Below are 22,812 nucleotides of genomic sequence, written 5' to 3'. Positions count from 1 at the left end.
TTCCAGGAATAATCCCCGTAGGATTTCTAAAAGGAATCCCCGTGGGATTACCGGGAGAAATCCCCAAAGGTTTCCCATGTTGAATCTTCCAAGGATTTCCAGAAGGAATCCTCGAAGGATTTCCTGTATAAATCCCCTAATGATTTTCAGAAGGAATCACCGAAGGAATTCCAGAAGAAATCTCCTAAAGATTTCCAGGAGGAATCCGAGAAGAATTTCTAGAGGAATTCCAGAAGGATTTCCAGGAGGAATCCCCGAAGGATTTGCAGGATGAATTCTCGAAGGATTTCTTGGAGCAATTTCAAGCGTTAGTCCAGAAGAAAATCCTGCAGAATTTCCTGAATGAAATCCTGAAGAAATTTTTGTAGGAAGTCTAAGAGAGATCCATCAAAGCAATGCTGGAAGTATGTGTGATTATATTCCTAAAGAAATCCTGCAGGAATTCCTGAAGAAACTGTCGAAGAAATCCTTGATGTAATTCCTGGAGCCATTCCTGAATCTTCTTCTTCTTCTTTTATGGCTCGACGTTCTCACTGGAACTTGGCCTGCCTCTCTTCAACTTAGTGTTCCTTTGAGCACTCCCACAGTTATTAATTAAAGGGCTTTCTTTGCCTGCCATTGCATGAATTTGAATATTGTGAGGCAAGTACAATGATACACTATGCCCAGGGAGTCGAGAAAATTTTCCCGACCGGAACGGGAATCGAACCCGCCGTCTCCGGATTGGCGATCCAAAGCCTTAACCACTAGGCTAATTGGAGACCCCCCAATCCTGAATGACAATGATTTTATTGTGCTTTTCCGGCTATACCAGTCGACCAGTATGTCTGAAGTAGACTTTAAAACATGAAGTATTTTTAGGCAGTTCAATTGGCAAATTGAGAGAAAAATTTGTGAAAAAATTACCACTTGTTTGGGTGGGATTCGAACCCACGACTCCGTTATCGCTAATCTGGCGTTTTAATTAACTAAGCCACAGAACAAGTTACAATTCTGCGAAATAAAGAGTCAAACTGGATTCCAACCACCACCCTAACCGGGTCGTGCGTCCGTCCGCGTTGAGCGCTCAACGCATACTGAATTTGCACTGAACAGATGGTTGGTGACGAAGTATGTGTCAGTCGAGCTTCAATATCAACATTCTTAAAACAATACGCGCACACTTGCTGTTCTTAGGTCGCAGGAGATTGGCATCTAAGAACCGAAAGAGAGATAAAGTTGTGAAAGACGGACCCGGTGAGGGTGGTGCTTGGAATCCAATTTGACTTTCTATTCGGCAGAATTGCAACTTGTTCTGTGGCTTAGTTGGTTAAAGCGCCGGACTAGCGGTAACGGAGTCGTGGGTTCGAATCCCATCAAAATAAGTGGTATTTTTTTTACAAATATATCTCTCAGTTTGCCAATTAAACGTACTTTGCCAAAAAATACTCCAAGTTTTTACGTCCATTCCTGAATCCTTCTGGAAAAATCTACGAAAGATTTCCAGGTGCGCTTCTGGGAAGAATCTCTCAATGATTTTCTGGGGTATCACTGAAAAAAAAAATCTCCTGGAGCAATTTTAGAAGGAACTATTGGAAGAAGCTTATGGAGCTCGCTGAAACTCCTGGAAAAATCTGTGGAGGTCATCCTGGAGAGATCCCTGAAGGAAGTCTTGAATTGAAATTTTAGACGAATCCCTGAAGGGACTTCTGTCGGAATCCCTGAGGAATTTTCTGAAGGAATCTCTGATTAAACTCCTGGAGCCATCCCAGAATTGTCCTGGAATAACTACTGAACTACTGGGAAAATTCCTAAATGAACTACTGGGCGTTTCCTGGACGCACTCCTGGAGAGATCCCCGAAGGAACTTCTGGATCAATCCCTGAAAGAATTACCTGCACTGCGGGAATCCTCGAAGGAACTCCTGAATTACAACTTGGATGAACTTCTGTATGAATTCCGCAAGGAATTCCTAGAGAAAATCCTAGTGGAACTTCTACTATAATCTTCATAAAATCTCCATGAGGCATTCCGAAGATTCGAATTCATGAACATCAGAAAGAATTCCTAAAGAAACTCTTAGAAAAATCTCTTGAGGACCTCCTATACGAACTTCTGGGGGAATCCCTGATGGATCTCCTGGAGGTATCCCTGAATCCTCCTGAAAGAAAATCTTAAAGAACTTCTGGAGCTATCCTTGATGGAACTGCTGTCGGAATAGCTGAGAAACATTCTTGAATTCTCATAGATGAATCTTGGTAGAGATATCTTTGAAAGAACTCCTGAACAGATGTCTAAAGAAACTTCTGGAGAAATCTTTGATTGGAATTTCAGGAGACATCTTTTACGAAACTCCTGGAAGAATCTCCGAAGTAATTCCTGTTGGTATCTCAGTAGAATTTTCTGAAGAAACCCCTGATGGACCTCCTGGAGACATCACTTAGTCCTTCTTAGTCAGCGCTGCTATTAGTCGTGACCATCCCATGATCAGTAGGTCGGCTCTAGAGGCACGTTTTCCTCCATTTGGGAAATTGGTGACCTTATCATCGTTAGAAAATGAAACGAGCATTCACGCGCTTCGTCATGCCATTTTGCAATGATCAAGCGTCACGACGGAAACTTCCACACTGTGTTAAAATAAAATTTTCACCTGGTCCAAGCCAATTCAGGCCAGTCATTGTATTTAACATCTTATATTCATGATTTATTGGATTAAAACAGTAACAAAATCCATCAAATTACTAGTAATTGCCAATTGCCAATTTACAACGATGCCACGCTCCGTCGTGACCGAAAAATGAGCGAGTTTAGCTCTTTTGGTCATCGTCTCCCGATTCGATGACATTGAGAGAGCCGCTTCCGTAAAAATCGTGTGACGACTTGTGTTGACATTGCTGCTTTCCAAGTCTGGACCAGACCTCAAAATATAAGAATGTACTGTTGGCAATTTCAACATCATAACTTTAGTGATTTACCTCTTTTTGGTTTTTCCTTGATAGTATTATTTCCAAAAATACTCTCATGTTGATCCGTTAGAGAACGGTTTTGCGTTTTTGGAAGCGTCTAAAAATGCAAAAATAACCGAAAATGAATCACCAATTTTCAATTTCGGTAATAATCATATTTTATTATGGGGAGACGAACCAGCCAAGGGCTGAAAGTCTCTCAAATAAAGATAAATCAATCAATCAATCAATATTTTATTATCATTAACTAATGAGAAAATTTATGATGAGAAACCATTTACTGCAGTCGAACGAAATTAAAATCAGCGACAAAAAGTGTCGGCGGCAGCGGTGTGGCACACAGGTCTACTCTGAAAGTGACCTAATGTCTAAAAATTGTCTTGAAGCGGTTTTCAGGTAAAATGTACAACCCATTTCTTACGTTCTTCATTTCACTCAGCTCATCATATTACCAAAGCCATCGAACCATCAAGTATCTTCCTAAAGTGCGCTCTGACTCGTGCTGCCATCCACGGGAAGCGTGCGCAAAATGATCTTGTCAATTGATAACGCCGCTGCTGACGAGTCGTAATTTGTCCCGTCTGTGTCTTCTTCGCACTCTGTAAGCCCAACGTACGATCCACGCTCCTCAGCGCAAGTGGGTACGTACCTACAGCTACAACACACGTTCAATTTCGGCACCTTTGCGACCGACTTGCAAATCACCAGGGACTTCATTTGCTCTTTCTCCACTCTTTGTGCGATCATCGCTCCTCGATCGTTTGGTTTCCCCCACTGAACCAAACCCATGCATGTCAAGTCAAGGTGGGTGGTCCGAAAGTTTTCACCGGAATTTGCTACTTATTATAATTGTTCATCGTCCCCTTGTTGCGTTCTTGTTGTTAAACCCACTGCCAATCGACATGCGTTCATTTCGAACCGAGGGTCGTCAGTGGCGTGTATGTGAAGGGGCTACAAACCCATCCAAATCCAATCCTTTTGCTCGACTCACGCCTATGCAATCAGCTGAGAGCGAATGTCGTTTCCCTGCATGCCCCCACTCACACCCGATGATTTATCTCGTTGGCCCCAGCTATATGAACTCCAGAAGCACCCAAACGACTGACGGTGGGCAGCAGATTCGCGTGACGACCGACGACGACTAAGCGGTGAGCTCTGGAGCAGTCAGTGTGTGGATTAAGAAATGCGAGAAATTTAGATAAAGAGAAGAAAGGCACAGCCTCCGACCCAACATCCCAGCGACTGCGCTCGCTCGAGCGATAGCTAGACATTCCGGCTGCTTGAGATGCGAACACATGGTTCGGCACCGCTCGCGCACATATCCCGCCCACCCTTCGCGGTCTCCGGTGATGGGCACTGGCTTTTAATTGAACTCTGAGTAATAACCAATCGTTTATTAAATCAAAACAACAACAATTAATTGGTTCAGCGTTCGGATCCATGGTTCGGTGGAATGCTAATTGGACGGATTTTCGTTGCCCTGCGCCGACTGGCCTTCTCCTCGCATCAACAGCAACGCCGCCCGGTAGCACAGAGCGGGGGCGGACGGAAGGTATGTTTGAGAAATCTTACGCCAGATTGCAAAATCTGGTCGATGACGGGCAGAGAGACCACCCACGTCGCGAATGGAAATGTGGAACAACTCAGCGGCGATTGCTTAGTGCTCCGGGATTGCTTATACGGCAGACAAAAAGAAGAATAGATACTTGGCAAACATATGCGCATGGACGATTCATGCTTTTTTAATAGTCCGAAAAAGAGTGATTTTGAGGTCAAGAATGTTACTACTGCTTATATTACTGGGCGTATCGTCCCAATTAGGAAAGAGTTTGTTGCTATCAATTTGGTTTGGTGTTCTATTAGCACTTCCGCAGTTATTAAGTTAGAACTCTGTTGCTCATTTTGCATTCCCTTGCCTTACCGGAACCACTTCAAGACTTTTTGGTTGGCCAATATCGGTCAGATTTTCTACGGATCAGGTTACTAACATGCGGATGACAAATTTCAAGAGTTTACCTAGCAGATTCACCATCTGCACATTGGTTTTAAGCAGCAAACGGTTCTGTGTGAAGAAATGAACTTGGGTAGATTGTGATAAAACAGGGTTTCCGATGAAATCAATTCGGCTAATACGTACAGCGCTGGATGGATCAAAACTAAGTATTCGGATCAATGCCGAAATGTTCACATCAATTTTTCAACAAAGCACTCTAAGGAGTGATTAGAAGGTCTACGACAAGGACGTAGCCAGCTTTTGGTCGGGGGAGGGGAGGGGGGGCTGATGGGCAAGCATCCTTAGCAAATTTGTACCTACTAGCTATTATAACTAAACGCTATACGATGAAATTGAATATTATAACATTATATTCTAAAAGCATTATTTAACCCTTGCAGCAGTTGTATTTTGTACAATATGTTAAAAAAATCTCGTCTGATCCACATAAATCAACGTGGTGCTAGTAGCGGTGACCAATTTCTGGAATATTAAGGATTTTTATTCACTCGTGCATCAGTTTGCTCTGATTTTTTTTTTGATAATGTCTACAAAACATTCATAAGAAATTATAGCTGAACTCTTTTGGAAATTACGAACTCTTTTGAGGACTAACCCAGAATTTTCGGGTTCCTTTATGAGTCTTAAAATTATCTTCCAATACTATTCGCTGGAGGAATTCCTCCAGAAATTCTTGAACTTATTTAACCCTTCAGGACGCGCGCTGTTGTAAAAAGTACAACACCACCAAAAAACCTCGCTTGTCGTATACAGCGCCAGCGCGATGCAGTTTTGGTTGCTTGATGGCGCGCGTCCTGAAAGGTTAAAACTTATCACGTAATCCTGGAGAATTTCTCAGGTACATCCCTGAAAATGATGAAGGATTAATGAAATTTTCGAAAGAACTCCTGAATGAATTTTTGAAGAGAGCCTGAGAGGAATTTCGGAAGAAATCATTTGAGGAATTTCTGGAGCAATCCCTGTGAGATTTTCTGGATAAATCCCTAAAGAAACACTTGGATGAATCCCTGGAGCAATTCCTACCGAGATGCCTGGAGGAAACCCTGTAGAATCCATGGAGGAATTCCAGGAGCAATCCCAGGGAGAATTTCTGAAAGTCTACTTGAAGGAATTCCTGTATAAATTATTGGAGAAATACGTAGTGAAATATCCCAGATAAATTACTGGAGGAATCCCTAGAAAAATTTTAAGAGAAACTTCAGAAAGGAATTGCTGAAGGAATCGCAGGAATTGTTTCCTGGGAAAATCTTTAGGGAGAATCCTGGAGAAACTTCTGAACATATATCTGGCGTAATTCCTAGAAAAAGTCTTGGATGAGACCCAGCACGAATTCCTGGAGAAATTTCTTGGATGAATTCTTGGAGGAATGCCTAGAAGTATTCCTGTGGGAATTGCTGGAGGAAGCCGTGATGAAATTCATGGAGGAATTTCTAGAGAAATTCTTGAAATAATTACGGAATGCATTTCTTTAGAAATCTCTAGTGAAATTCTGGGAGATTACTATTATTTTTCTATTTCTGAAAAAAATCCCTTGAGAAAACCCTGGAAAAATTTCTAGCGGAATTTCTGGAGGAATTCATGGAAAAATTCTCTAAGGAATTTCTGAAGGAATCCCCGGGGGAATCCTTGAAGAACTACCTGGAAGAATCCCAGAAAAATTGTCTGAATATATTCCTGGAGAATTTCCTGGAGGAATTTCTGAAGAAATCCCTAGAGGATTTGCTGGAAGAATCCTTAGAGGAACTTCTGGAGGAGTTCCTGGGAAAATCCCTGGAGAAATTCGAGTAGAAATCCCTGGATTAATCCCTAAAGCAATTCATGAAGGAATCTCTGGAGAAATGCCTGGAGAAACCACTGAAAAATCCCTGAAATTATTCCTGGAGAATTTCCTGGAAGAATTTCTGACAAAATCCCAAGGAGATTTTCTGGAAAAATTTCTGGAGAAATTGCTGACAAAATTTCTGAAGGATGCCCAGGAGCAATTCCTGAATCAGTTCCTAGAGAAATTGCTGGAGGAATTCCTGCAGGAATTATTGCAGGAATCCCTAGAGGAATCCTTGGAGAAATTCATGGAGAAATTCCTGAAAAAATCCCTGAAGAAGTTCCTTGAAGAATTTTGAGCGGAATTCCTAGATGAACTCCTGCAGCAATTCCTGGACAAAAATCTGGAAGAATTCTTGGAGGAATTCCTATAAAAAATCTAATAGGTATTCCTAGAGGTAATCCTGGAAGAACTTATAAAGAATTTTCTGGAGAAATTCCTGGATGAATTGCTGACATAATTTATGATGAAATTCTTGGATTGGTTCCTGGTGAATTTCCTGGAGAAAGCAATTCCTGAAGCAATTCCTGGAAAAATCTCCGCAAGAATCCAAGGAGGAATCCCTGGAAGAATGCTTGGAAAATTTCCTGGAAAAATGCCTGGGAGAATTCATGGTGGTATTTTTGCAGGATTCCGTGAAGTTATTTCTGGAGAAATCTTTGGAGGAATTCCTGTAGGAGTCTCTGGAACAAAATTTCTGATTTCCTGGATAAATTTTTGTAGGAATTCCTCGTGAAATTTTTGGAAGAATCCCGGCAGCCATTACTGGAGGAATCTCTGGAGGAATGCCTGGAGGAAGTCCTAAGAAATACATTTAACCCTGGAGAAATTCTTGGAGGGATCCCTGGAAGATATTCTAGAGGAATTTCTGGCGGAATTTATGGAGGAATCTCTAGATGAATTCCTGGAGTAATTTTTAGAGAAATCCCTGGAAAAATTCCTATTGTTGAAGAAATAAGTGGATGAATCTCTTGAGGAATTCGTAGAGGAATACCAGGAATAATTCCTAAAGAAATCGCAGATGGAATTCTTTGAGAAATTCTAGAAGAAATCATAGAAGAGTTCCTGAAGAAACTCCAGAAGGAATCCCGGAAGCAATTTCAAGAGGAACTCCTAATGGAATCAATAAACAGTCCCAGAATGAAGTACTGGATTAATTCCTGAAGGAGTTCCTTAAAGAATACAAGGAGGAATTCCTGAAGGAATCTTAAGAAGAGTTCATGGGAGGCTCTTTGAAGGAATTTTTAAAATAAGTTGTTCCTGGATGAGTCTCTAGAAGAATTCCTGGAGGAATATCTGGAGGATTCTCTAGAGGCATCTCTGAAGGAATCCTTGGAATAATTCCGGGAGCAATCTCGGAACAAAAATCCTTGAGAAATTTCTGGAGGAATCCCAGGAATAATTGAAATTGCAGATGGAATCCTTGAAGAAATCCAGAAGGAATTCGAAGAAGAGTTCGTGGAGGAACTCTTTAAAGCAGTGATCCTCAGCCTAACTGTCTTTGCGGGCCAAAAGTAAATTTTGAACAGAGAATGCGGGCCGCAAGTCATTCAAGAGTTTTTTTTTTTCAACAAATTATAAGATTAAATACAGAATCCACTTGTTTGATGTTTTGAAAATATTGAACAAGAGCAAAGAACTAAATAACCTGGTGTTATCAGGAGATTTTATTTCACTTGTAAAAATCCTGAAAATCGTAGGGAATTAAAAACAGAGTAAATTGAGCAAATTATTTTACACAAGTTTCTTTAAAGGCATACGAAAAATAAGCAATAGCAACGCTGGCTAGAACAATATGGACCTCTTTACTGCCCATATTTGCATAGTTGACGTAAGCGCCACTGTAGTTTTCAGCTCACTTCATACATTTTGACAACGAAATAGTTGGAAGCTAAAGATTTTTTTCACGTTGACATCTGCCTAAGGGCTAGATGTTGTGCTCTATTGAATAAAAATGGTCATAAATATGCCCATGCGTTAAATATTAGCCAGTGTGTGCTGACTTTGTCAATGATGGTTACGTCAACTATGCGATCATGGGCAGTTTAAGAATATTGTAGATAAACTTACATATAAGTACGCTGTTATGAGTGCAGAACTGTAGAAGTCCTAGACACGAACGTTGACAAATTTCTTGTAAAACCCTTGGATCCAGTTTTTACAAATTTCCGAATGGAGTTTCTTACTGCAGCTTAGGGATTTTCTGAAAAGTATATCGAACCCTTTATTTATAAAAAAAAATATTGGAACTGTGAGGTTTTTTGGGACTTTTCGTGAATTTTGAGAAATTCCAAAAGGATTTGTAGGCTTGTTTGTAGGGATTTCAGGGCTCTAGAAAGAAATTCCAAAAAACTGCCTAAAGATGCTGTTATAGATGGATGGAATTTTTTAAAGTTTCTCTTGCGTAATTTCTTAGGAAGCCAATGAAGAAAAACCTGCAGACATGGTTTTCTGAGCAATGTGTGCAAGTACAGTCAGGTTTTTTTTACGCGGGGGATACGTACCGCTTAAAAAAAAAACTCAGCCTAAAATTCAAAAAACCGCGTAAAAAAGTCTCACCATCAGTCTCAGTTTTTTTTTTGAATGGAGTTTTCATTTATGCGTCCGCGTAAATGAAAACCGCGTAAAAAAAGACCTGACTGTATTTGTAGCCGATTTAGAATAGATATTTTAAGAGGAATACACAAAAGTATTGCTAGGGGAATGAAGAGTACCTTGCCCAATCCCTGAAGTTTTTAGCAAAATTTAGAAAGTTTGGGAAACACTTACTTTTAAGAGGAATTGTAGGCAAAAATTCTTTATGTTTTTTGGAATCGTTTCCTGGTAGAAGCCGAATACAAGGTTTTTTTTCGCCGATGAAATAAAAAGGAAAATTATTTTAATTTTATTTTTGTGAAATTAAAAAAAATACCAATGACGAGTTCTGCCACAAGTTCAAAATCTATAACAGAGAATCTGGAAAATTTAGCCTAAACTCATTATTTAAGCGAAATACCCGTTCTTAACAACAGCTTCAAATATTTTCGGAACAAACGTCGAAAAAGTAGTTTGTAAAACTTTCTAAAATCTACTTTTTTCGAAAAACTCTCCATGGTATTGGCATAATTCCAGTAGTAAATATTCATTCTCATAAAAGTTTTAAAATATGATGGAATTTCTGGTTTTTATTATAGAATTTATGAATGGGCCACTTTCTAATATATTTCAAAACCAGTTCGCGGGCCGCACAAAACCTGGTCGAGGGCCGCATGCGGCCCGCGGGCCGCAGTGTGGTGACCACTGCTTTAAAGAATCCCTGTAGCAGTTCCTTAAGGAATCCCTGCAGGAGTTCCTGAAGAAATCCCAGGAGGAATCCCGGAAGCAGTTCCTAGAGGCATTCCAAAGGAAATACCCAAACATTTCCTGGAGGAAGTACTGGATTAATTTCTGGAGGAGTTCCTGAAAGAATTCCGATAGGAACTCCTGAATAAAATCTAAAAAAGTGTTCTTGGGGGAATCCTTGGAGGAGTTTTTAAAATGATCCATGGACTTGTTCCTGAAAGAAACACAGAGGAAATTTACGAGTGAATCTCTGGAGGTATTCCTAAAGAAATCACATGAGGAATCCCTTTGGAAATCCCAGAAAAGCTTTCTTAACACATTCCTGGAAGAGTTTCTGTAGGAAAAAAATATGAAGGATTCCATGTCTGTAATAATTTTGGGCAAATTATTGTTGAAATCATTGAATGAACTCCAAAAACACTGTTTTGTACAATGTTTTAAGGAACTCCTGAATTAATTTTTAGCTAATCTCTGGAAAAAATTCCTGTAGTGGAATTCTTGAAGGAATATATGGAGTAATTCTTAAAGAAATCTCTGAAGGAACACTTGCAAAAACACCTGAAAGAATTTCTGTTGACATTCTTTTGGGGATCCCTGGAGGAACCCTACAAAAAGAACTGGAACAATCACTGGAGGAACTTCTATAGATATCCCAGGAAAAAAATCCCGGTGGAATGTCTGGTGAAACCCATACAGGAACTCCTGAAAAAATCTCGGAGCAATCCATGTTGGAATCACTGAAGAAAGCTATGGAAAAAATCCTGGAGGAATTCGTCCATGCATCCTTACAGAAGTATCTGTGAAAATTTCTGAAGGAATCATGGGAGGAATTCTTGAAGCATTTATTGGAACAAAGCCCGAAACAACAACGCTCCCACCACAAGTCTCGCACCGTATCATGCTAATTTTTATTCGTTTCATGCCATTCACTTTGAACTCTCTATTTTCAACTTGGCAATATAGCCAATAGAGATAACGCGCAGTTCTCAATCAAAGGACCTAAGTTCGATTCCCACTGAACACCAATTGTTTTTTTTTATTTGAAAATCTTGAGTCGTATATTGGTACGCTCAATCGTAATAAGATCATGCATAATCGTATATTTAGACGGATAAAATCGGCGAAATCGTAGAATTTTTTCGAGAAATCGTAAATTATGTTGGATGGAATCGCAGTAATCGTATATATGTTTCGATATGGCCTCCACTTTAGTATGTATATGCCTGTTTCGTGCATTGAATACGATTTCTTTGGTGCTATATACGTGCGACTATTTCAGTTGCAATTTTGATATAGCAACCAAATTGCTGGCTGGGCAATTACTATCGGAATCATGCAAGATGTCCATGGAAAAATTCACGAAAGAGAAACTCCTGGAGAATTGCCTTGTGGAATTTCTGAAAGAATCACTGAAAGAGTTCCTGAATAAATGCATTGAAGAATTCGTAAAGAATTCGTAAAAAAAATCCCAGGTATTTTGCTCATACAATGACGTTTGTTTGAATTGAATACTATTGAAAATTCGTGTAACAGTAGCACACAACTGCATTATATAGCTGCATATGGTTCTACAAAGTCCTTCTTTTGTCTACCGCAAACGGTTCCGGCATATCTGGAAAATTTGGCATGCTGTTTTTATATTCCATAAATAAACATCACAAAATTTAGCCATTCAACCAAGTTGTTATTTGATAAAATTTTATGATAAGATTGAAGTGGTTATCTTGAAGAAATACTTGGCGAAATTTTCTGTGGTTAATCATTAGAATAGTTTATTTTTTGACATATTTTTTCTGGAACTCTGAGTTATTTATAATCTTTGAGTTGGCTCGATTAAAAAAAAAAAATCTGACGGCCAGGGGGGGGGGGCACGGCCCTCCCCTGTCCCTCTCTGGGTACGCCCATGTCTGGCGATCAGTAGAAAGACGCTATCATCACCCGGTGCATGTGCGTGCATGTGTATAATCCTCGGCCTTGTGAACGATATTGTTTTCCACGAAGTGAAAGGCGTATTGTAGCTGAAAATACAGTCACGAGGCGTGGATGTTAATGGAAGCAATCCGATAAGCAGGATACCCGAGCAAAGTCTGACAGCAAATCGAAAACTTATTTTGATGTTGTGATATTGCAAATTATGATTACTCAAGTTGATGTCGTTTTGGTCGTTTTAACGGTTAAAACATCAAAAATGAGAGCAGAAAAATGTTCCTGTGACAGCAAGTTGAAAACAATTCCTGCTATCAGTGATGGTAAATTGATTACTGTTTTTGCTATCAGTGCGAAAAAATGGAAAAATCGTTAAATTTAGAGTTTTTTCGAATAATATGGAAAGCTAAATGCAATACGCTAATTGCACTGATGGTATATCATTAGATGCTTTATACAAGGTCGCCTAGAAGTTTTGAAATGACTTAAAAACTCAAACATTTGTAATTATTTCAAATGACAGCAAAACGATATCAAAATTTGAAATCGAAATTAATCAAGTCAATCTGATATCAAAATATGATATCAATTTGCTGCTGATTACAAATCGTGTTTTCGATTTGCTATCATTTTGTTGTTAGACTTTGCTCGGGTAACGATGTGTGGCAGCAAAGGATGAACCACGCTGTACTCTACGACGAACCCAGTGCCTAGAACGAGACCAAAGCCGGAACGATACGTTGAGCAGGGCATGATGCGAGAATGCCAGACAACAAGCCTGCAAAATTGGTTTTCGCTACTGATCCTGTTGACACTAGAAGGCGTTGTGCGCAGAGAGCGCGATGGGTGGACCAGTTTGAGCGTGATCTGGCGAGCACTGGGCGTGACTGAGGATGCAGAGCGGGAACAGCAAACCGAGTATTGTTAATTATGACTTATCATAAATGTGATGTTGAGCAATTTATAAAAACTTAATGTGCATGTTTAATCTGCAAATTGTGTTTTATATCGTTATGTTTATATTATAAAACTGATTATACACATACTATGCGTCTAATGCAAGTATCAACCCATTTATCACTATTTAGGTTTATCTTTGTTACAGCTCATTCACAGCCTTGTTCGCCTAGACTTGATAAATATGTTGAAATAACATGTCATTATCATCATTAACAACAATCCAATGTGTATCGATCCAATTGACTCAACAAGCCTGTGTCAATCAGCTCGTAGACAGATCATTCTGCCTTCTGTTGCCATCTGGGGCCATAAAAGTCGTCGGTGGCGTCCGCACCGTGGCCCTCGGCCACCTCAAGTTGATCGGACAAATATTATCATCACTGTCCGGCTACAAAGCCACCCGTCTGCGGTTCAGAATGGGAAATGCCCAAGAAAGATCTCAGGAGGGGCATAGGTGCAAACCGGACCACAAAAGATCAGTTCGTTGAAAGTAAATAAACACATTCTCCGTGTGCGATGGTGAAGTGGAAGGAACCTAACACCGGACCACAGCCTACATGGCGAGACCTCTCAAGCTAGACAAGGCGGACGGGGGAAACAAATTGGACTCCGTTTGAGACATGATCTTGAACAATTGAACAAAACGAAAGTACCTATCTTCCAATAATGCCTTCCCTTTGGTTGAGGAAGACGTTTTGTACGATGAAAGTACACGACATAAATTGGTTAGCATTTTATTTCTTATTAGACCTGTGTGCCGCCGCGCCGTCACTTTTTGCCACACGCCGATGCGGACCGAGGTATCGGCGGCGCGCCATGCGCCGCTGATTGTCACGCCGTCGATTTTCATTTTTCGTGACGGTGTTCAGTGCACGAACAAAATTAAGTTTATATAAAGTTGAGATAAAAAACTCTCTCGATCACGGTCATTAGCGAAAGAGAAAATCGATTATTCATATTCGGTTACTTTTGTACTTGTAGACACTAGGCAAAACCCTGAGATTATCCAAAAATGGATCGTATTTTGGAAATAATACCATTAAGAGAATATCAATAAAAAAAAATCAATTACTAATGAATTTGCCTTTTTGAGATAAAAATTGAAAACAGCACGTTCTAACAATTGAGGTCTGGCACTGCACTGTAACGATGGTCTGTCTATTTTTTTCTCTCTATTGTTTTGGACAATCTCTACAAAAGAATTATTAGGAACTCCTGAAGAAATTCAAATGCAATTTCAGAGTGTTCATTCAAATACGAATTCTATGGACTTTTTTTTTTTTAATTTTGCATTAGATTTTATTCATTGTGAATCATTTACATCTCTCCAGAATTTTTTTTCAGAGATTCTTTCAGAAAGATTCAGTGATGCCTCTAGGATTTGTTTTTATTGATCCAGGATTAATTTTTTTAGAAGATCTCTCAGGAAGATCTCAACAGGAGTACCTTCAGGAAAAACTTCCAGAATTTCTTTAAAAATTCTTTCTTGAGGATTCAACAGAGATTTGTTCAGAAGATTCACAGGGCTTGAGAGTTTATTCAAGGATTCCTTCTGAAGTTCCTTCAGGAATTCCTACAAAAGTTTCTTTAGGAAGCCCAGGAGTTTCCTCAGATATTCTTCTAGAACACCCTTCACCAATTTCTCTAGAATTCCAACAAGGGATTTCTTGTAGCGATTTTTCGAACTCTCTAAGCATAATACCCTCTTCGAATGAGTGTAATCAGTTTCGTACCTTTTAATTCCGCCCTATTTTGTTTCTGTCAAAGGATAAGCAAAATAGGGCGGAATTAAAAGGTACGAAACTGATAACACTCATAAGAAGGGATTTTTTCTGACGTTTTGTAGGGATCGCTCAATGAGATCCTCCAGGGATCATTCCAGGAGTTTTCCTTCTAGCATCCCTCCTGAAATTCTTTCGGGGATTCCTCTTGGAATTACTTTTCAGAGATTCTTTCATGAGTTATTTCCAGGATTGCTCCAGAAGTTCCTTCGATGATTTCTCCTGGAGTTCGTTAAGGGATCCTAATAGCTTCAGGAGGGATGTCTCCAGGTGTTCAATAGGAATTCCTTCAGAAGTTTATTTAAACATTAATTCGCTCGGGTTTCCTTCCAGCAGTCCATTCAGAGATTCTTTCAGGAGGATTCATAAATGCCTCCTGGAGATATGTACATCAAGAACTCCGTTAGAAGTTTCATCAGGAATTCCTGCAGGAGGTCTTTAGAAATTAGTCTAGGGGTTCCTTCAGAGATTCCTCCAGGAGTTTCAGAGATTCTTGCAGATGTTTCTTCACAGATTCCTCCTGAATTTCTCCAGGGATTGCTGCAGAAGTTCCTTCAAAAATCTCTCCAGGAGTTCCTTCAGAGAGTCTTCCTAGAGAGAGGATCCCAGGATACCTACAGGAGAATTCAGGGATTCCCTCAGAAGATTATTCAAGGATTCCTAAATATATAAGAGTTCCTTCTAAGATTCCTTTAGGATATCCTTAGAGAATTCCTCGAGAAGTTTCTTCAGGGATTCTTCCAGGAGTTCTTCCATGGATCCCTGCTGGGATTCTTTCAGATTGTAGATTAAAATTGAGAATTTTCCAGGAGGGCTCACCGATGCCTCCATGAGTTACATCAGAGATCTCTCCAGAAGCTCATTCAAGAATTCCTACAGGATTTCTTTCAGGGAATCTTGTAGGAGTTCCTTCAATAGATTCCTAAACCTTCCGTAACTCGCGCGGTTGACTACCTGCGTCAGCACCACGCCAATGCTGAGTACAAAAAGCGAGATTTTTTCAACGTGTTGTACAAAATACAAAAGCGCAATAGCTCGAGGGTTAAGATTATAATCACGCTTATCTCCCGGATATTCTTGAGGGATCTGTTATGGAGTTTCTACAAGAATTCTTCCAGGATTTCCTTCTGGAATTCCTCCAGAAATTCTTTAGGGGATACTTCTTGCATATATATCATTCCCCCTACCCGTAAAGATTCCCTTCGAAAGATTCCGCCAAAAATCCTTCGAGGATTCCGCCTGGAAATCCTCCGGAGATCCTACCAGGATTCCTTCGGAAATTCTTCCTGGAATTCCTGCAGGGATTCCTCCTGGACTTCCTTCAGGGGTTTCCCGGGACTTCCTTCAAGAATTCCTCCAAAAATTCCTTCGGTAATTCCTCCTGGAATATCTTCGGAGATTTCTCCTGTTATTTCTTCGATGATTTCTCTTCGGATTCTTTCGGAGATTCCTCCTGGGTATGCTTCACAGATTCCTAATGAAATTCGTCCAGGAGTCCTCCTGGAATTCCTTCGGTGTTTTCTCCTAGAATTTCTTCGGGGATTCCTCCTGAAATTCGTTCGGGGATTTCACTTGGAATTCTTTCGGGGATTCCTCCTAGAGTGCCTTTGGGGATTCCTCCTGGATTTTTTTCGGGGATTATTCTTAAAATTCATCCAGGGGTTCCTCATGGAATTCCTTCGTGGATTCATCCATATTTTACGATCTTTCCTCCTAGATTTCTCCTGGATTTACTGTGGGGATTCCTCTTGAGAATCCTCCGATTATTCCGCTTGAAAATAATTCAAAGATTCTTCCTAGAATTCCTTCAGGGGTGCCCTCTGGGATTCCTGCAGTGATTTCTCCTGTAATTTCTCGGGGATTTCTTCTGAATTCCTTCAGGAAATCCTTCTGAAGTTCCGTCAGGTATTCCTTCCGGACTTCCTTCAGGGATTCCTTCTGGACTTCCTTAGAGGATTTCTCCTGGAGATTCCTCCTTGAATTCTTTCGGAGATCCCTTGGGGAATTCCTTCGGCAATCCCTCCCTGTTTTTTTTTGGGATTTTCCTGGAATTCCTTCAGGAATTCCTCTTGATATTCCGTAAAGTGTTGCTCCTGAAATTTATACGGGAATTCCCACTTGAATTTCTTCGGTGATTCCTCCGTAAGCAACACACATGGTTACAAAACAGTGGCGGCAGCGCATGTAAGAGTTGCACAGAAGTCACTGTGACTTACTGGGCAACCATTACCTGCGCTGTCGTCACTATTTTGTGACCATATGTGTTGCTTGGGTACTGGATTTCTTTCGGATTTCCTCTTGGAATTCTTTTGTTGATCCCTTTAAGAATATCTTTGGAGATTCCTCCTGGTATAACTCATGAATTTTTTCGGGGATTCTTCCTACAAGGTTTCCTTCTGGAATTCTTTCAGTGATTCCTCTCTGAATGTCCTTCGAGAATTTCTTCTGGAACTCCTTAGGGGATTACTCATAAAATTCCTTCGGGGATTACTCTTAAAATTCATCCAAGGGTTCCTCATGGAATTCCTTCGAGGATTTCTCCTGGAATCCCTTCGCGGATTCATCCTGAATATATTTCGATCTTTCCTCCTAGAAATTTTTTGGGGATTTCTTCTCGAATTCCTGGACTTCTTTCATGAATTCCTTCTGAAATTATTTCAGTACCTAATTACTCTTGATTCCTCCTGGAATTCCTTCGGAGAATTCTCTTGAAATATCATCAGAAACTCCTCATGGAATTCTTTCAGGATTCCTCCTGAAATTTCTCCGAGATTTCCATATGGAATTTCTTCGGTAATTTCTCTTAGAATTCCTTCGAAAATTCCTCCTGAAATTTAGGGATTATTCCATGGTTCCTTTGGGGATTCCTTTTTGTAGTTATTTGGAGATTCCTCCCGGATTTTCTATGAGGATTCGACTTGGAATTCCTTCGGGGTTTCCTCCTGAAAAACCTTCGAGGATTCCGCTTGGAACTCATTCGGAGATTCTTCCCAGAATTCCTTGAGTGGTTCCCCCTGGGATTTCTGCAGTGATTTTTCCTGTAGTTTCTTCAGAGGTTCGACCTAGACTTCCTTCGAAGATTCCTTCTGGAAATTCTTCAAGGATTATTCTTGGAATTTCTTCGGAGATTCTTCCTAGAATTCTTTCAGTGATTCTTTCTGGACTTCCTTCGAAGATTCCTTCTTAAATTTCTTCGAAGATTCCTCTTGAAGAATAGTTTTCGATTTCAATGATTTCTGTTTGCCAAATGGCTTAAAGTGATTATTTCGTGTGTTATTGTATTTGAGAGGACCCCACGGAACCTGTTCCAGATGTTCCGGAGTATCATTCTTTCGAAATCATGAAGATTGATACGTCACTCGGCATGTCCGTGGAACCTGTGCTATATGTTTTGGGATAGCCACTAGCCATATCAGTTGATACAGGGGATACTCAAAAAAACTGAAACAGGTAAAATTTTCACTTTTCAAAAAATGTTCAACTCGCTGAAACTTTTCGAAAGCGGCATCAAATATTCTCAAATTTTTACTGAAAGTTCTTCAATTAGTTTTGTATCTGTGGTCAACATTTGGAAAAGATCGGGCCATTCTACACGAAGTTATAAAGGTTCTAGGAAAAGGTATAATTATTCGATAGCCAACTTTGAGCTGCTATATCTCCGGATTCAATGAACCAAATGCAATGAAATTTTGATCATTTTATGACTCATATAATGAGCTATTAAAAACATTTGACTAAACTTAAAAAATATTACACGAAAGAAAATTATAACGATTAGATATTTTTTTCATATAACTCCAATTTATCCAAAACTTCATCATCGTTTCAAAATTCGAGATAGTAATTATAGTTCATTAAAATTCCATCTGATTGAATTGAATATATTTATGTTTCAAAGAAAAGCAACCAAATAGCCGGCATTAAATTGAAAAAGTAATGGGATGCATATGAGAAATAGATAAAATCACTGAAAAAAAACATGGAATAAATTAAATCGCCATAACTTTTTTTCTTATTAATAATTTCAAATGAAGTCAACTGTTTTTCAAAGTTCATTATATAAGTCATAAATGAACAAAATTTCTTTGCATTCGGTTCATTGAATCCGAAGATATAAACGCTCAAAGTTGGCTATCGGGTAATTATACCTTTTACTAGAATCTTGATAACTTCGTGTAGAATGGCCCGATCTATTCCAAATTTGAAACACTGATACACAACTAGTTGAAAAACTTACAGTAAAAATTTGAGAATATTTGATGCCCTTTTAGAAAAGTTACAGCGAGTTAAACATTTTTTGTAAAGTGAAAATTTTACCTGCCCCAGTTATTTTGAGTATCCCCTATACATACTTCAGTCTATAGTTTCTTACTCAGTCATTCGAAATTATAAAGATTGATATGTCGCACGGCATGTTCAGGTTGAAAACCAACGTGTCCACACTAATTCAAATCTGATTAACGAAATTGTGTTTCGCTGTTCGCAATAAAAATTCCGCTGAAAATCGTTGATTCAAACACAATAACACACAAATTACACTAGTTTACAGCATTTTTGAACTCGGTAAGCTGATGATCATTTTTGGTGTAGAATCATGCCCTGAGCTCGAAAACGCGAAGGAAAAAAAATTACAGTAGAGCGGAATTTTTTTCGACTTTCCTTACAAGGTTGATGATTTGAAATCGATTTTTGTTCTATTTTTAGGCACAGTGGCTCATTTCAAACATCTCATTCTTCGCAATCAATGCTCCGACTGAGCTGTAATTTTTACTGTAACTTGCCTTCATAAGATATGTCAAATAAACGTCGAGAAACAATTTTTAATTTTTTTTCTTTTATTAAAAAAAATACTTTTTTTCTTTTTTTGGGAATTTTGCTAAAATTTAAGGAGATCTTCCCAAAAACTCGCAAATATCTTAAATTTCATCAATCTGACACAAAATCTGTATGCAGATGATCGAATGGTATTGTATTCCGCTTTTAATTTATGGAAAAAGTTTTTAAATTGATTGAACAAAACGCAATATATTTGAGTTTCAGTAAATTACATATTTTGAAAAGTTATAAAACTCGATATCGGGCTAAAACTCAAAAACTGTTCTACTTAAAATTTTTTAAGGTCGATTTCGAAATCAGCGCTAAATTGTGCTTCAAAAATTTTGGTCGTTGACAGAAGTTCACGACTTTCTTTTTGTTTTGTAAACTAGTGTAATCAATTTTTGCCATTTTGGCAACCCCCTGACCCCGCACAATCCTGGATATTGCCGGAATGGTTCCGCATATTGCATGGCCACTTGAGTATAATAAACTAGCGTCAATTTACGATCGATTGAGGGCATTGAGGACGACTTAAAAAAATCGGATGAAAATTGACGAAATGCCAGCATTTTGAAAATGAGTTGTCGGTGGTCGGGTACGTGAACGTTAAGGAATATCTGCTTGAACGTCTGCAGCAATCTTTGAAAGAATTTCTTGAAGAATCCTTGAAGGAAATCCTGGAAGAATTAATAAAAAAAAACCTGTGGACTACACTGTTCAAAATTGTTACATCGAGTTCGCTGTAACAAAATGACCTCTATCGCTTATTTTCCACTACTCATATTTTCAGTAAATTCAATCCACCACATTTTTCAGTGCACATCCATTTACCTATTCCGCCAGTCACCGGAGAAACGTGAACGGTTCACCCAAATTGCGTCTCAATTCATTCGTACTAATTAAATTATTTGATTTTCCATGCGCGGAAATCGATGGTCTCTTCTTGGGTCTCGTCTGGTTCGCGGACTCTGGGGACCTCACCATCGTCACCGTCCATTCGTTTTTCCTATTAGCGTTTAATGGTTAGTGCGCGGTGGTGCTGCCTCTTCGGCTCTAACTCCTCCTGCTTTTGCATGATCATTTTCTATTTGAAATTTAAATTGAGTGTGATTTCAGTTGGCGCTTGAATGGCGCCAGGCTTGAATGCGCGCCCGCTTGGTTGTGGTTCTAGTCAGTTGGGTTTGGTCGTCGTCATCTTCCCGAGCGTCGTTGGTGGTCTTTCCCATAGATAGGATAGGAGGCAGACTGATGAGCTGGAGCGCTACTCATTACTACCGAAATATTTCCTCATTAAATGAGACGTTTTGAGATAGGCCACCGTCCGCGTGTGTGCACTACTGGTTATGATGCGTGCTACGGAAGCGTGGTTTATTTGATGATTGTACTTTTCTCTTCACCTGGTTTACAGATTGTTTAGCATCCAACTCAACGTTCTTAACGATCTTTTCTTCGTTTGCTTTCAGGTCCTCGAGCGCGTAAACCAAAGAAGAGCCCTAGCGAGAAGGCGCCCGCCGCTAGCAATGGAACAGGTGGCGGAGGGAGTAGTGGAGCGTCCAGCGGGGCCCTGGCTGACGACAAACGACCCCGGACGGCGTTTAGTGGGCCGCAGCTGGCGAGGTTGAAGGTGAGCATGGTGGGAAGGGTGCTATTTAATTGTCAAATATGTGCTGCTACCGTTTAGTGAACATATGTGAAGGATGATTCGTTCCGGCTGTTAGAGATGCTGTTAATATTTTAAAAGTTCTTGTATATTTTATTGATGATAACCATATTGCATATCTCAGAAACGGATTGTCCAACTAATGTGCTGTCCCCTTTTGAACCGCACGGCACTAATCACGCTCCCCTTTTCTCCCCCTTCTCCCATTGCAGCACGAATTCGCCGAAAACCGGTACCTAACGGAGCGCCGGCGCCAACAGCTTAGCGCCGAGCTGGGCCTGAACGAGGCCCAGATCAAAATATGGTTCCAGAACAAGCGAGCCAAGATCAAGAAATCCTCCGGCCAAAAGAACCCCCTGGCGCTGCAGCTGATGGCCCAGGGACTGTACAATCACTCGACGATTCCCCTCACCCGGGAGGAGGAAGAACTGCAAGAAATGCAAGCCGCAGCCCAGGCAGCAGCGGAATCCCGAATCGGTTCCTCACCGGCCAGTGGTTAGCAGGGGGGTCGTCGGGTATTTTGTTAGTTTGGTTTCATAATATTTTTTGGCAACCCGTGGTACCATAGTTTTTTCTCTTAAGTTGGGATTTTATGTACGAGTGGAAGCGAAATAAAAACATCTGTGATATCTTAATGTTAATCAAACGCGACAGCTTATGGGATGTACATTTTTAGTAAATGGAATGTTTTTAGGATGTTGTCCAATTTTTCTGTGTAGTAATTTTGCCCCAACTTTGATTGTCAAAGATGCTTACCAATTCCCATCAATCAGTGTATGATTTGTTAGACGTTTCAATTTACCACTATACTTAGCCGTAGACAATTTCAATCAACTGACTAAGAATGAGAAGAAGACTTCATGTAAACATTTGTAAATAACCTGTTCAACCTAATGACGAGAATATTCAATCAAGAAGAGTATAGGACAATTAGGAATAATCTATTTATTTCGTTTGTAAATATTGAAACCGCTTCGAAGTAAGTTATCAATAATAACCACATAAATTGAAAACAACAAGGCTCCGCTAACCTATTATTTTGATCCGAACTTCCATACCTTCCAAAGACGGTCGAAACTTTCGGGAAGTGACGTGCCAGCCAGCAGTCAAACAACCATAAGCTCAGTAGTGGAATCTCATTAACAATGCAATGGCTTTATCACTCGGTAGCTTCTTAATAGATTTGTCAACGGACGTTTCCCCGCGAGCGAACGTAAGTATGAAGCAATCAAAAACTTCCATTGACTAAGTTTCAACAGCTAATACAAAACGACAATTACCGTAAAAAAAAGTTCCCCAACTTTTGTAAGTTTGCCAGCTTTGGCATGTTTGGGGACTGTATTTAAAAAGACAATAGTTTTTTTTTATCAGGGGAAGTTGAAAAGTTTCTCCGACAAAAATTTAACACGCTTGTTATGAGCAAGCCTTGAAAAACAATAGCCACAGTCTACCGTGACGTTACAACGTTTTGCGCCATTTTGGGAAGATTTTCTACTGTAACTCATAAATACGACCACACACCTCAAATATTTTTGCATTTTCGGATTCCTTGTAAAATTTGCGTT

General features: G+C 39.8%; 1 protein-coding gene across 1 annotated transcript; it reads left to right on the top strand.

Annotated features, from left to right (window-relative positions):
- The first annotated feature begins 4,398 nt into the window (after positions 1 to 4,398).
- LOC109421514 (homeobox protein E60) lies at positions 4,399 to 22,260 on the top strand. Its single transcript, XM_062853909.1, has 3 exons — positions 4,399 to 4,497; positions 21,038 to 21,211; positions 21,460 to 22,260. Exons 1-3 carry the CDS (start codon positions 4,399 to 4,401, stop codon positions 21,745 to 21,747), a joined length of 561 nt encoding a protein of 186 aa, XP_062709893.1. The 3' UTR covers positions 21,748 to 22,260.
- Positions 22,261 to 22,812: the final 552 nt, after the last annotated feature.

This window comes from Aedes albopictus, chromosome 2 (genome assembly GCF_035046485.1).
Source record: "Aedes albopictus strain Foshan chromosome 2, AalbF5, whole genome shotgun sequence".
Classification (NCBI taxonomy): domain Eukaryota; kingdom Metazoa; phylum Arthropoda; class Insecta; order Diptera; family Culicidae; genus Aedes; species Aedes albopictus.
The sequence above is the reverse complement of the archived record's forward strand: the minus strand, read 5'-3'. Positions and strand labels throughout refer to the sequence as shown.